A 13,649-nucleotide genomic window follows, 5' to 3' on the forward strand; every position below is an offset into this window, starting at 1 on the left:
GGTCTTGGATCCCAGCTGGGCAGTCTAGTTCATATAGGCAGGGTTGTTGATATCAGTGTTTATTGTCCGTGGGCTTTCCTCAGTCTTCCTCAAAAGCCCATGGGGAGCACTCCCGTTAGTTTTCTGAGTGATTTGAATCAAATCCTTAGATAGAGCTGATTGTCTTCCAGTTTTACTGTCAGATTATGTAAAATCTTGGGGTTTTTTTAATTGTTTCTTTCCGTATTTCTGGTTCTCTTCTAGCTGGTAGCCGGTCTAGTTCTCCGGGTAAGCTGTTAGGAAGTGCTTATGGTAGCCTGAGCAGTGGAACATCCAGAGTCCAGCCGGTGCCATCTTCTTCAGAGAAGCGCAGCAAGATCCCTCGGAGCCAGGGATGCAGTCGAGAGACGAGTCCCAGCAGAATAGGACTAGGTAAGAATAGTCGCTGCAGTGACACCCTGACCAGCATGCTCGAAGGAGGGACTTTCCTGCTGACTAGGAAACTTTATGTGTTAATGTTACTCTTCTGAGTTTTTTCAGCTGGTAAACTAATGTGATTGTGGTTTGTAGGAGTGTAACTCTAGTTTTCCAGGTTGTGAGCTATAGTTTCAAAGTAGGCCTGAAGATGTCATGAGACGTCTTCTGTTTGAAATTCAACTTGAGTGATGTTATTAGATCAGGCAGCAAAACCAGAATAATCATCACAGCAAAAATACCTCATTTGGCATCAACGGCTTAGTCCTAAAATGAGTTGAGCAGTCTTTACAGTCAGTTGGAATCAAAGGTAAAAAGCACCTCCTTGGATTATTTTTAGAAATTTTGCAGCTTAAATGTTTGCTTTGTTCATCTTAATACCTTGGAGCCACCTTCTTAGATGGCGTTTTAGACTTATGCTTTAATTATGCTACTTCCATATTCTTGTCTCAGTGACTGTTATGTAAATATTCTATAATAGTTTTTTTCAAATTTATCAGCAGACTCATGTTTTTTAAGTCAGGTGAGTAAGCATCGTTATATATGAACTTTTGTGTATCTGAATTGAGGTGAAAAGGCGTTCAGTGTGTTGTCTGAACAAGTAAATACTGTTTTCATTTTTTAAATGGATTTTTTTTCATAAGTTTGAAGCTTATATAGGGGAAAAACACTTTAATACTGTTACTAAATTATTTTATATCTCCAAAGAATTTACTAGTAGGCTGAAATTGAAATTATAGCCCTTCTGTTGTCAATTAAATTTTTAACTATTGCCTTAGCAATTGTATTTTACATTTAAGCTGCCTTTCTATTTAGAGTATGTTGTTAATAGGGAAGTATCTTATTCATTCTTCAAGTGTATTGAAATTAATTTAAAGCACCTGAGTGCATATACTGTTATGATTCATAAAAAATATTGCATGTTCATTGTGGTTATGTTTTCAAATTCAGTGTTTTTCTCATGTCGGATCTATTTTATGGCCTCAGTATGAATACATTGTGCTTTTCTGTTTGTTGCTTCTAAAATGTAAAGTGCCTCCCAACTATCGGAGGCAATTGTTCTGCTATCACTCTGCAGAACAACACTTTTTTAGAAAGAAACAAAGAATGATGGATAGTAGCATCACAAATGCTTAAGCTGATCATCACATTATGTGGTTTGATTTGAAACAGTCTCGAGCATCTGAAAGGAAATTGCCATGTGTAAAATCCTCACTCTTGGGTTGCCTGCTTTCTGGTATATTATGTAAGCCTTGAATTCTTTTGAAAGTGAAATTTGTATCTCCTTGCTCTGATGTGCTCCCTGTGAACACAGTCAGTGGTTGTTCTTTGAGAGTGGGAGAGAGCTGTCAGATCTATCGGATGCATGGCTTCCACCTGCCCTGCTGGGTTGATGGCCACAGCCTGTTCTTTTGGGCCGTTATGGGAACGGGAGAGTCTGACACTTCTATTTATTGCCTTTACTACTCAGTTGCAGAAATTCTGTCTCTCTATTGGATCTTGAAAATTGTAATATTGCCTTGGATGGAGATAGCTTTTGAGCTGTCATCTTTATACCATTATTCCACTGTATTTATTACTTTATAATATATACATAGTAGCTAACAGTATTTTATGCTTTCTTATTGTGTTGCTTCAGTCCCTATGTTTCCTTGACGTTTTTTCACTTGTTCATTTCATTAGACTCCCACTCACCTTGGTCCTAAATATGTTGATAGACTTTTCAGAATCTGACTCAAGAAGGTGCTTGAGCACATATTGCATCTACATTTGATGTCATATGCTTGAGGCTTTCTGGGATTATGTATTTGATACACATGTGCTTATCCCATGGGCTGCAACAGCTCCTAAGCCTGTGGTCACATTGCAGCGCAGTGGATGTTGGACCATTGCGGAGATTGGGCTGTTAGAAATGGGTAGTTCCTGGATCCTGTTCATAACTCATCCATTGATGTGTAGTTTTTGCAGGGGTGACTGGGAGCTGCAGCTGGACCAGTGCTGTGTGCACAGGGTTAAGCACACAAGCGCATGGGTCCCTGTGTGCAGTTGGCTTTATATGGGAGCCACCACTGGACTTTCTCAGGCCCTTCTGGGACAGTAACAAGCTAATAGAGCTCTGCATGTGGATACCTGTTAGCTTCAGTACTTTGCTGCTAGCTTAGATCTCCGTGATGGCTGCAGGTATCTGTGAAGTTCGTTCTTTCTGTATGCTGGAAGCCTTGAAGTAGTATGATATTTTCCAAGAGGCAGCACAACAAAACACATTTGGCATGCTGAGGTCCTATGGTCACCTATATGGCCCTGCTCAGTGATGCTTTTCAGCTTGCCTTTGCTGTCTGCTCAGTGGAGATTTAGTAGTGGTGATACCCTGTCGGGGAAGGAAGAGTACAGTCCACTTAATCTGGAGCTTTTCTTTGGGCCTCTTGGAGGAGATCTCAAAAAAGGTGATGTCCACTTTCCATGGACTGAAAGTTTATCCTCTTGGAGTTAATTCTGTTGGATGTTCAGCAGATTGGGTGGCACAGTTGGATCTGAAAGGAGTGAGAGATTTGAGGCTGTCATTCTCCAAAAAGTGGAGCAGGCACAGCTAACTAGCAATTTCATGCAGCAGCACTCTTTCGGTTGGCCTTTTGCTGTGTGCGCTTCTTGGAAAGCTGAAGGCAGTTCTTGACTTGCCTCTATTGGCTGTACCCCACTGCAGAGCTTTCCTTTGGCTGTTTTGCAGCATTTACAGGCTCTTTAAAATGCTTGTATTGATGGAAAGGAAGTGTCTGCTGGTGTTCAGTCTTTACTTAAGAATCGGTAAAAATCACACCGTAATGAAACACAGGTCTTTTTTCCAACTGGTAGTTTGGTAAATAGGAGGCACTACTGAGTTCTGCTGGTGGTGTTTGTATCTGTTGGGTTCCACTGGTTTAAGACAGCCTATTAGTATGTTTTAATAATGGTGTGAACTGTATCCAACTGCTCTGACTTTCCAGATGAATTTGGTGAAACTGAGATGTACCTAGAAAGTTGGGATTTTACTGAAAGCGACCCACCCTTGTCCTGTGCTAAGCTCTCAGTCCAGAGCTGGCTGTGGGCACACTGTCTGCTTTCATCCTATTTGCTCCTTTTAATCAGTTTTGCTACTCATTTACTTAATTTCTGTTCAACTCTTGGGGGCTGGGAATTCTGAAATTGAGACTCATGTCTGTCCTCTCTGCCTTTGCTGCCTGCACTGCGAAGACAGGCTGTAACAGTATGAGAGAGTTCTCTAAATGACAACACTGCTGCCTCTCGCTGTTGGCAGTGTCCAAAGAAAATACTCTGAGCAGCGGATACCCAATGTTCCTTACACAACACAGCAGTAAAAATGTAAGGCAGGTGCCTGGGAGTCCACAACAGACTGATCATTCAGTTCTTTTTAATCCATTCTTTTTTTTCCTTGCTTTTGTATTTGTATCCAGTTAACATGTAAATCTTCGTTTGACCATTACTCATGAAGTATGCAGTGTTTGTTTTTGGGTGCTGTGTTTGTGGAGTCAGTATTGTGCTTCATCCGTGGCATCGCCCTGCTAGTCTGTTCTCATGCAGTTAAAGTGCATTTTCTTCATATTTCATGTTGCTGCTGTTAGCTGTTATGGAAGGAGAATGTACTGTGTGCATCCGTTAATTTTTTTAGTCATTCACATCTCTCCCTCTCTAAAGAGCCTTTGCTGGTTTTAATAGGGTTGTGTTATAGAAAAGACTGACAGATCTTCTCTACTTAAGAGAAATGACTGCTTGTGCAAGCCTGATGTGAGGCTGCCATTATTTACATATAAGCATGAGACCCAAGAATGAGGTTTGCTTCTAGAGAGTCCTCAATTTCGAGCAAGTATTTGTGTGGAAGATTTTAGAGTGTGACTTTCACCTGTCAGTTTTTTTCTTTGTACATCTGAGGTGGGATTATTGTACTCATGGACCATAATTTCATCCAGTTCATGTAATTTAGTCTGTTTTACTTAAGACAATACTAACTCCCTCAGAAGTTTTAGACATTATGGTGATCTAATCAACTTGGTCAATATGTCATCTTGTATTGTCTGACATCAAAGGTCAACAGTCAGAACCATTAATTCATCTGAGAGATATGAGCTGGGTTTTGCAAAACTGGGAGGGATTTGACAAACCAAGAATTGGGCAATAGTCTGTATTTGAATTTTAAAGCCTAAATGTGAAGGTTTCTATTTTGTTCTGTACTGTTTTGCTTGAAAGGGTACTAATATACCCAGTGTATATGAGCCCACAAAAGCACAGTAGGGGAAATTCATTAGCTCGAGTCTAGGCATTTAAGTTCTGTGTACAAACCAATAGAAATTTATAATATGTATGTTTTGAAGTGTGCAAATGGCACTGTTTTTATAAATACAAGGTTACTGTTAAAGTATTAGCATAAAGCAGGTTCATGTTATGCGTGTGCCTCTGCTACATTGTCATCAAAGCTGGTAGGTTACATTTTAGTCTGCGCATGAGAAAATTCCTTAAAGGCTTTTCTTTAACAGTCAAAATACGCTACTGCCTTTTCAAAACAGCAAAGGAAATCCCCCTTTGGTTATTAAATCCTTCAAGGTAAACTCATGATAATTAACTGCTATTGCTTTAGTTAAGAACACATATCCCCTCTACCGGGCATAAAGCTTATTAAATAACTTTCTGCAAATGTCTTTCATCAAAATGGCACAGAATTTTCAGAGAAATAATCTGGTTCTAAATACCTACAATTTTTTTATAAAATCCTAAAAATCAATTCCTTGATGTTAAGCAATCTTCTAAGGGCCTAGCTCTGTCTTTCCTACTTGGACAGAACTTCAGCTAAAGTCAGGTTGCTTTTTACCATGAAAGCAGCTTAATCTTCTGTCTTCTGCTTTGTATTTGGCCAAATGAAGAGTGTGCATATGATGCATTCCTGTGATGCAGCTGATAGGCAGGAGCCTTACTAGGTTGTGGGAAGTTGAACACTTGATAGCTGCCAGACTAAAGATAAGTCCTGTTGATGTAAGATTTTGTTGAAGAATATAGTTTAAAGCTTCCCTTAAGTGCATATAAGTTTCAGCCTGTGTGCATATAAAACCATAAATACAAGGTTTTAGAAACGTTTGAGGAGCAGAAATGAGATAACTTCTGTTAAAGATCTGAAGCTGCTTCTGTCTTAAAATTCAAACCACTGTTTAACCTGTCTTTCAGGTATTCAGGTTCTAAATGCTTTTTCCCAGTATCTTCCATTGGAGAAAAATATCTCTACAAGTCTGTACAATACACCTTTTTTTCCTTAGGATATTTGTTCATGGCAAAACTAGCCTTATGAAAGGCAAATTGATGTAAAAATAGTATATTGGTATTATGAGTACTTTAAAAAATTTTTGACCTGCTGTTTTGTTCCCAAAGGGTGTTTATCTTAACGATTAAGGAAAATATATTCCAGAAGGGTTTCTTTCAGCCTCATCTGTTTTGCATGTTTTGTAACAGTAGAGCTCCCCTAAATGATTGAAGATTCCTGCTCTACCTGAATAACAGAACTTGGATTGCTTAAGGGAAAAAAAAAAAAAAAAGAGACTGTCAACCAGACATTTAATGCTGCTGAAATTTCACAAACACAATTCAGCATGTAAGGTAGTTGGTTTGTAAAGAGCCTGAGCAGGCTGCTGCAAATTAGAATTACTAATGTAATAATTACCGTAACTAACAGAAATGTAACTTGACTTTGAGCTTTCTGTCCTCATTAAACTTGTTCACCTTCTCTGAAACTCTCCATGCTGCATGCTAGCACGGAGCAGTCGTATCCCCCGACCCAGCATGAGTCAGGGGTGCAGTCGTGATACCAGCCGTGAGAGCAGTCGAGATACAAGCCCTGCTCGGGGCTTTCCTCCACTTGGTGAGTACATGTAGGCATTGGAGCTTTAAGGGTCAATTTTTTTTTTCCTTTTCCCCTTGTTGTGATTGCCCTTTCAAGACACTGCCAGGTGGAATGAGCTGTTTCCTGTCCTGTTGGATTCCTGACACACTCCCCATTTCCAGCCCTGTTTCCCTTCTGTTTTCTTCTGCATGCTTCAATTCTGGTTCTCAGCATTTCACTGTTAGAGGAAAATAGTTTAGTTAAAACTCTTGTAATTTGTAGTTTTGTTAAATCAGCTTGTATGGGGCTGCTGTGCTTCAGTTTACAGCACCGATGGAAATCTGTGGGAGAGCAAGCCTCCGTTTTCTAGGTCACAGTGAAGTAGTCAGTAGCATCGTAGCTTGTGGTTGAGTGACTAACTATTCATTGTCTGATTTTCTTACAGCTAGGTACTGTAACAGTATATAATTTCTATGCTAAATCCTCCAATAGTTTTTTATAGTTTTTACATGACAGCGTCAATCATCAACTAACAAGTTGCACATGCGATTTTGTAGGAAAAAAATTCAAGCAACCTAAAATCGTGGAAAGGCTGAGGTTTTAAAGGAACATCATTAATGTGCAGCTTAAGTGTACAGTACAAATAGAAAATCTCATTACGCTTACCACATGCAGAAGATTTTCTGCACAATGCTGCAAATAGCAGGATACTTAATGTTTCTGATCAAATACCATATCATATGTTCAACCCAAATACATTACTTGTTGTATGAAAGACTTGTCATCTCAGACGTGAAATATAGGTACTCTCCAGGCCCTCTTTGTAGTAATTTCATAGCTGTGCATGTGGTATTAAAAGTGAGAAAAAAGCTCTTACAGATTTCATCAAGGCTGAAGAATGGTATTACAGGATCTATTTTGCACATCGTGACAAAATACAGGTATATGATTGTGTAAGTGGAACATAGCATTTTGGGCTTAATACTACAACTTTAATCCAATATTGAGAAAAGGTTATGAAAAATAGAGACAAATGGGCAAAATTTTCCTGTTTGCTTTTCATACTTGATTAATATACTGTACTTTAATCTTTTAAATTTAATAAATGTTGTCATTATTGATTTGGCTATCAGTGCAGAGGCTGGTTGTCTTTATATGAAATCTTTGGCAAAAATCCCATTGATTTCGATGATGCAGAGTGGAATCTTCAAGTTAACATTAGAGAGGTTTGGGGGTTCAAAACTTCATTATTTTGAGCTATAAAATAATTTATTTGCATTATCTGTAGTATCTCAATTTTTTGTGAAAAATGGGAGGAGTTCAGCTTAGCATTCAGAACTTGGTTCATAGCTCTTTAAGATAAATACACGAACTTCATATTGATTAAATGAAGCTGATTTGATACCAGCAGAGCCAAAAAGGGAATGCAGATACACAACTGTAGCTTGTTTTTATAGTTACCTGCCTAGCTTCAGTTTTCAATGAAGCTTTTTTTTCTCCAGCCAAAGTATATAAGCAGGCTGGATTTCAGGGTTAACTTGTCAGTGTTCTCTGTCATTGTGCTGTGTTTTGTTTATTTTATTGAAAATACTTTAATTGAAATACTGACTTGAGCCCTTGTTGTGAGAAATTAATGCAGCGTACCAGAGTCAGAGTTAGTGTGACTTTTGTACACCACCACCGCTACTGAGTCTGACTCGTACACTGACTATAAAATCTCAGTTACAGATGCGTGTTACACTGTTTGTAACAAACTTTCTTGTGGGGAGAGGATCATTTCATTTTAGCTCATGACATATAATTACCTGAAGATTAATGCATTTCTAGAAATACATTGTTATTAAGTCATTAAGGTAATGTGGGGAGGAGGTATCAATGTAATAGTAACCCAGTATAGTTGTTAACCTGTTGTCTTTTTTTCTTGTATTTTCATTGAAATGCTTTAAGCTCAAACATGTTCATGAACTTGCTAATTATGTAGTGTGTAATTCATCTGAAAGAAATTCATATATGTCAGTTTAAGCCAATACAATATGATTCTGTTACAGTATTTCTAGAATCCAGTTAATCTAACATTAATGCTAAGATAATATAATCCTACTGTGCATGGTCCATTTTTGCTCATAAGGACTTAGTATATTAGTGAATTATAATTAAGCTAGCTGTATGTAAATGACAGGATTCTTACATTTAATGGTATTACGGTCCATGTCAACACTGACATCCTGACCTTGCAAATAGCTCTGCTTTCTTTTGGGGCTGCTGTGCAGGTATGCATGTCTGTGCACCAAATATCTTGCTTTCTAAGTTAGGAAACACCAGTGAAGAGTCACTCTATGGTCAGCCTCCTTGCAGAGATGTGATTTTTGTTTGTTTGGGTTTTTTTGTTTTGTTATTCCTCTCTCTTCGTGGGCCTTGGATCTTGCAGTGATGTCCACAGGGGCACAGCGGATGGCTTGGGAGAAAGCAATTGTGAGCTCAGAATCTTAATTTGAGGTTCAGTCCATAATCCTGCACTGACCTTGCAAATCTTTCATGAGTTAACTTGTGGTGTCAGTGGAATTGTTCTCTAGAATAAATGCATGTGTTCTCCATAGTTAGACCACTTTCCATATTCTGTAAAACTTTTAATCAAGCTCTCACGGCTGGGAAATTACTCAAATGTAATTTTTTCTCACTTTGTTAATTTCTGTTTTATAAGAGTATTTGTGTTTATGAATATTTTGTCTTAAATGGAAGACTTACAGTTTTTCTACTGCACGCATATATGCATAATTGGCAAAGCGTATTTGTATTAGGAGGTGATTCTGCTTTAGTTTTTCAGTTTCTTGACAGTATTAATAATGATGTTAAAGCAACAAGGCCTTCAGTGAGTCTCTGGTGATGAACTGCTCAAAGGATTAATTGGTTTCTTTCTTGGGACAGTTGCTTTGAACTAGGTGAGCGTGTCATTGCTAGACACTGGGAAAACCTCTTTAGAAAAACTAAATTTTTGTAATTTGGAAATGACTCAACCAGCTTTCTATTTGCTTTCGTAAAGAACTCACCTTTTTATGCTGAATCCAAGAACTGAAAACCTATCCAAAGGCATTTTGTGATTGATGTGCTGCTGACAACTGGGAATTGAAGTGGGAGCTATATTTGGCTTCAGGTCTTCTGCTACTGTGCGTGCTCCATTGCTATTAACAATTTGTATACATGTGGTGTAATTCCAGATAGGGGTATGATGTGCATATTTGGATTATCTGTGCATGTACATAGATTCAAGAAAACGTGTATGCAAAATTTGTTAAAAGCAACAGACTTTTGGTAGTAGCAACAGCTATGATATGTGTGTACGTGTGTTTACTTGGAAAAGAAACCCAACCTGGGGACCTACATGCAGTGGTTGGCTGACCTCCCTGTATGACTCTTTCTGCTTACGTCGTTACTCATTCTCTTTGTTAATGTTGGGTGTTTTTTTATGCATAGGCTAGAATGTTGTGGAAAAATACCTGCAAGCACAATTCCTATCCATTCATCATGGCTTCACTTCGGGGTTTAGATCAGACACATCTAAATCCTGCTCTGTAGTTCTGTGCTCCACGTTCTCATGATGGCCGTCTTCCAGATCTGTGGGTCTGGAACGTGACTGATGTGCACTGGGGTGTGTTTGGTTTTTTTTGTTTTTTTTTTTTGCTGAACTGCACTGGATTTGGGACTGTTACAAATGAGTTTTGTCACGCATCGTGTTTACGGACATGGGGGAAAGCGGGGAAAGCTACAGATGGAGATGTCACTGTGGGGCTTGCACTGTATCCGTGTGCATTCATATACAGCATCATTTCCCTGTCACTATGAAACACCTTTACTGGTAGCAGTCACATGCATCCCCTTTGGATTGTGGCATTTTCTGTCTCGGGTTAAATGTGTGTTAATCCTGTGGGTGTTGCCATTCCTTCTACTTGCAGCTTCTCGACGTCATTCCAGGTCCACTAGTGCTCTCTCCACTGCTGATTCTGTTGGGCAGTCAGGTGAACAAGCGCTAACTGCATGAATCCGCTTCTTATACGTGGTCTTGTTTTACGCCATCTTAACATTTGCCATCATGTGCATCAGTCAGCACTTGGCATGTGCTTCTCACCGCTGTGGGGCTTTCTGTTCTGTTTTTGTTCAACGTGGATTTTTGTTTTGAATTTCATTTATTGGATGTTTTTTAATTTTATGTGTTTTTAGGAATGTTGTGAACAGTGTTTAAACAAAGGGTGATCCAGGGCTTTCTCAGTTCTCCAGTAAACTGGATCAGTTGTGCAGCATGGGCTAAATCCTGATGGATGCAGATCACTTGCAACTTCTGTTTATATTTCCTCTTTAGCTGCGGTAGCAGTTCCCAGTGCCTAGGACTGGATCCCAGTCAGTGGGTTTCATCCCATTTATTACTAAATATTCTGGACTCCTCCTGTCTCTGTTAATAAAAGTTCTTTGTGGGATCCCTTCCAAAATAGACAAGATCAGCAAGGATAAAGCACCTGATGAGCTTTCAAAATGGAAAATAACATATTTGGAGCATAACACATGCTGATGCATCCTCCATATAATTCTGAAGGCCTTGTCCAAAGTACATGGAAGTTGTTGAAAAAATGATTCTCTTAATTTCACTGGGCTTTGCATCAGGAGACTAGTGGTTACATATAGTGAAAAAAATCCACAGGTTCCAGTTGCTTCTTCGATTCTCAGTTGTGGAGAACCTGTAACTCCCTCTGAAACCAGGATATTTCACTGGGAGTCTTAAAAATAAATGAATGAGGGCTGCTAGCTTTGGGACAACAGAGACTTAGTTGTGGGGACAAAGATGATGTAGAAGATGAGCGCCTCAGTGTTTTCTTGGAGGCTAAAGTTGTGTAAGGAATTAGTGATACTGAAAGTTATTTAATATAACCCCTCTCAGGTAGGGAGTGAAAAATATTGTGTTTCTCATAAACATAAATTTCTAGTTAAACAGCTGTCACTTAACTAAAACTCTCAAATCGTTTCCTGTGTCAGGTTACCCAGCAGAAACAATGCAAGCTGATTTGACTGGCATTTTTCAAAGTAAAAGTTTGAATCTGTATAAACAAAAATCATTGAAAAGATGTAAACCACCTTGATTGTAAGGTGGATTTAGTCTTTGTTTGCATTCAGCTGCCTGTGATAGTCACTTCACGTTTGGCTCCTGTGGTTTGGTACAAAGCATGTCCAAATCGTATACAGTTACAATGAGTCCTAAAGAAGGCCAAAATATCCCTAAAAATGACAAAAATCAGGCCAAAAATTGTGATTGCAAATTTTCACTGAGTTTGTGACAAGTAAAACTAATCTAGCCAGGGAGACATGGGAATAAGGCCAGAGCATACTCTGTTTATTTCTTGCCCAGTAACATTGGGCTTGCCTGTACTGGTTATTCCTAGAGCCAAATCCCAGTCCCATGTCAGAGACATGCCGAGGTCTCCCCTGAGGTCTCACTCCTGTACTCGGGCATGGCAACAGTGTCATGGGGAGAAGCCCGGAGTGACTTGGGTGTTACGAATTTAAAGATCACTGAATGAAATACTTCAGAAAATTCCTGATAGCCTTGGAGGCAGATAAAAGCCAGCATGCCACAGTGTACTTAGTTTTTTTAAAAAAAGCTAAATTTTGTTTCTTAATGCTGGGTATTTAAACTGGTCTACAACTGAATTACTTTGTCATTCTGTTCTTCATTTTTTTAAAAAACCCAACAACTATCTTCCCTTTTCTAATGTAATACTAAATTTACGTGAAAACGAATGACAGTGGTATTTTTTTGATGCTATGATATTTCAAAAGTTAAAGCCAAATTCTGATCTCAGTAACACTTGAGTAATTCATTGAGTTGGGTTTAAATATAAAAGAGTCTAGAACTTGCCTCAACATTTGCAGCCTTTGTACTGTACCAGATAACATTTGCGCTTAGAAAAATACTTGTTTTCTGTACATCTTTGTGGTGTATATCTCTGTAGTAGTGACTTCAGTTTCAATCAGACCTAATGTATTCTCATTTTCCTGTGCTTCTATTAAGAATGTACAGATCTTTCCATTTTAGGGATGAAGTACTGTTTCACCTAAATATTTGAAATTATTCTTCAACCCAAATGCATTAAAAAAGGGGATAGTAATAACACATACAATTTTTATTTTTCTGTGAAATGTCATGATTTGATTACTTTTTGGCAGTAGTTCTAAGAAGTTTGTTTATTTTTTTTCCCTTGTAATGTGTTTTGTAGAAAACGTGCTTTTGTTGTAAATCAGAAATGTCTTGTCTGGGTACATAACTCTGAGAAACAGTAAACTTTGATAGGTAACACTTCTATTTGAAATAAATACAGGGGTTTTTTAGTCTCAAAATACTTCAGATTTTAAAAAACCTTCCCTATTTCCCCTCAGTAGGTTGATCTCCGACATGCTCAGGTAAAGCTTTGGAATTAGTACAGTAGACGGGCAAACTTCAGTCTCTGATTTAAGTTATGCATGTTCAGTGTGAGTTAACTCCTTAAAAGGTATTTCAGTGCATTAGTTTTTTTAAAGAAAAAAGCAATGAAGTTTTATGGTAAGTGCAGTGTTTTTCACAAAAAACACAGTAAGCTGCTGAACATCATGTTTGACCTCAGTTTTGTGGAAATCCACAATATAGTTACGCGTTTTAATAAATAGTATATTTCCTTTGTTAAATTAAATATGGATTAAGTAATACAATACTTGTTTGACTTGATCCCTCTCTCTTGCTGCTTGCTGAGTGCCTCCAAGGTAGATCAGCTGAAGGTCTGTTAAATGGGTTCCTGCAGCTTGATTCGTGCACCACCGAATTTGTTGCCAAAGCTCCTACTGGTGCGTGTGAGCACAGGGAAAAAGAGGTGTAAGGTGTGTCCTAGGAGGGATATTCCCAGGCTTTATTGAGCAAATGCAATCCCACATGGAAACAAAAACTTGGAATGCCAAAACCAGTATCTTTCTGCTTGTAGACCAGAGCCAGGATCCCAGTAATATGGTATCTGATCTACCCATATCTAGAAGGACTATGCTGCCAGAGCCTGGCCTGTGGTGCTCAAGTCACTGATTCTGTCATATCCCTGCTAACACGCCATTCTGAATTTGGCCTTTGCCCAGAGAAACTAATTTCAGTAGCTTTTCTGGTAGACTGAGCAAGTAATAAAATAAACTAAGTAGTATTAGGAGTCTTAAATGGTATTTTAAACTTAATCCTGTTGCTTTGGATACCATTGAGAACTTTGTCCCTTTGAATTTGATGGCAGAGATGGTATTGTTTGATCAAAAAATATATTTTGATATATCTTGGAGCTTTCAA

At 38.6% G+C, this 13,649-nt stretch overlaps 1 protein-coding gene across 17 annotated transcripts in view; it reads left to right on the forward strand.

The window, feature by feature from the left end:
• CLASP1 (cytoplasmic linker associated protein 1) overlaps window positions 1-13,649 on the forward strand; it is a 185,075-nt gene that overhangs the window by 113,036 nt on the left and 58,390 nt on the right. For 10 of the 17 annotated variants that reach the window (XM_040602654.1, XM_040602652.1, XM_040602653.1 and 7 more), the window contains 2 exons: window positions 244-411; window positions 6,242-6,349. In XM_040602654.1, coding sequence (XP_040458588.1) covers window positions 244-411; window positions 6,242-6,349 — 276 coding nt within the window. The remainder of the gene's footprint in view (window positions 1-243; window positions 412-6,241; window positions 6,350-13,649) is intronic. The other 7 variants (XM_040602658.1, XM_040602662.1, XM_040602663.1 and 4 more) reach the window with 1 other exon arrangement.

Source organism: Falco naumanni, chromosome 8, assembly GCF_017639655.2.
Source record: "Falco naumanni isolate bFalNau1 chromosome 8, bFalNau1.pat, whole genome shotgun sequence".
In the NCBI taxonomy this organism is placed as follows: Eukaryota; Metazoa; Chordata; class Aves; order Falconiformes; family Falconidae; genus Falco; species Falco naumanni.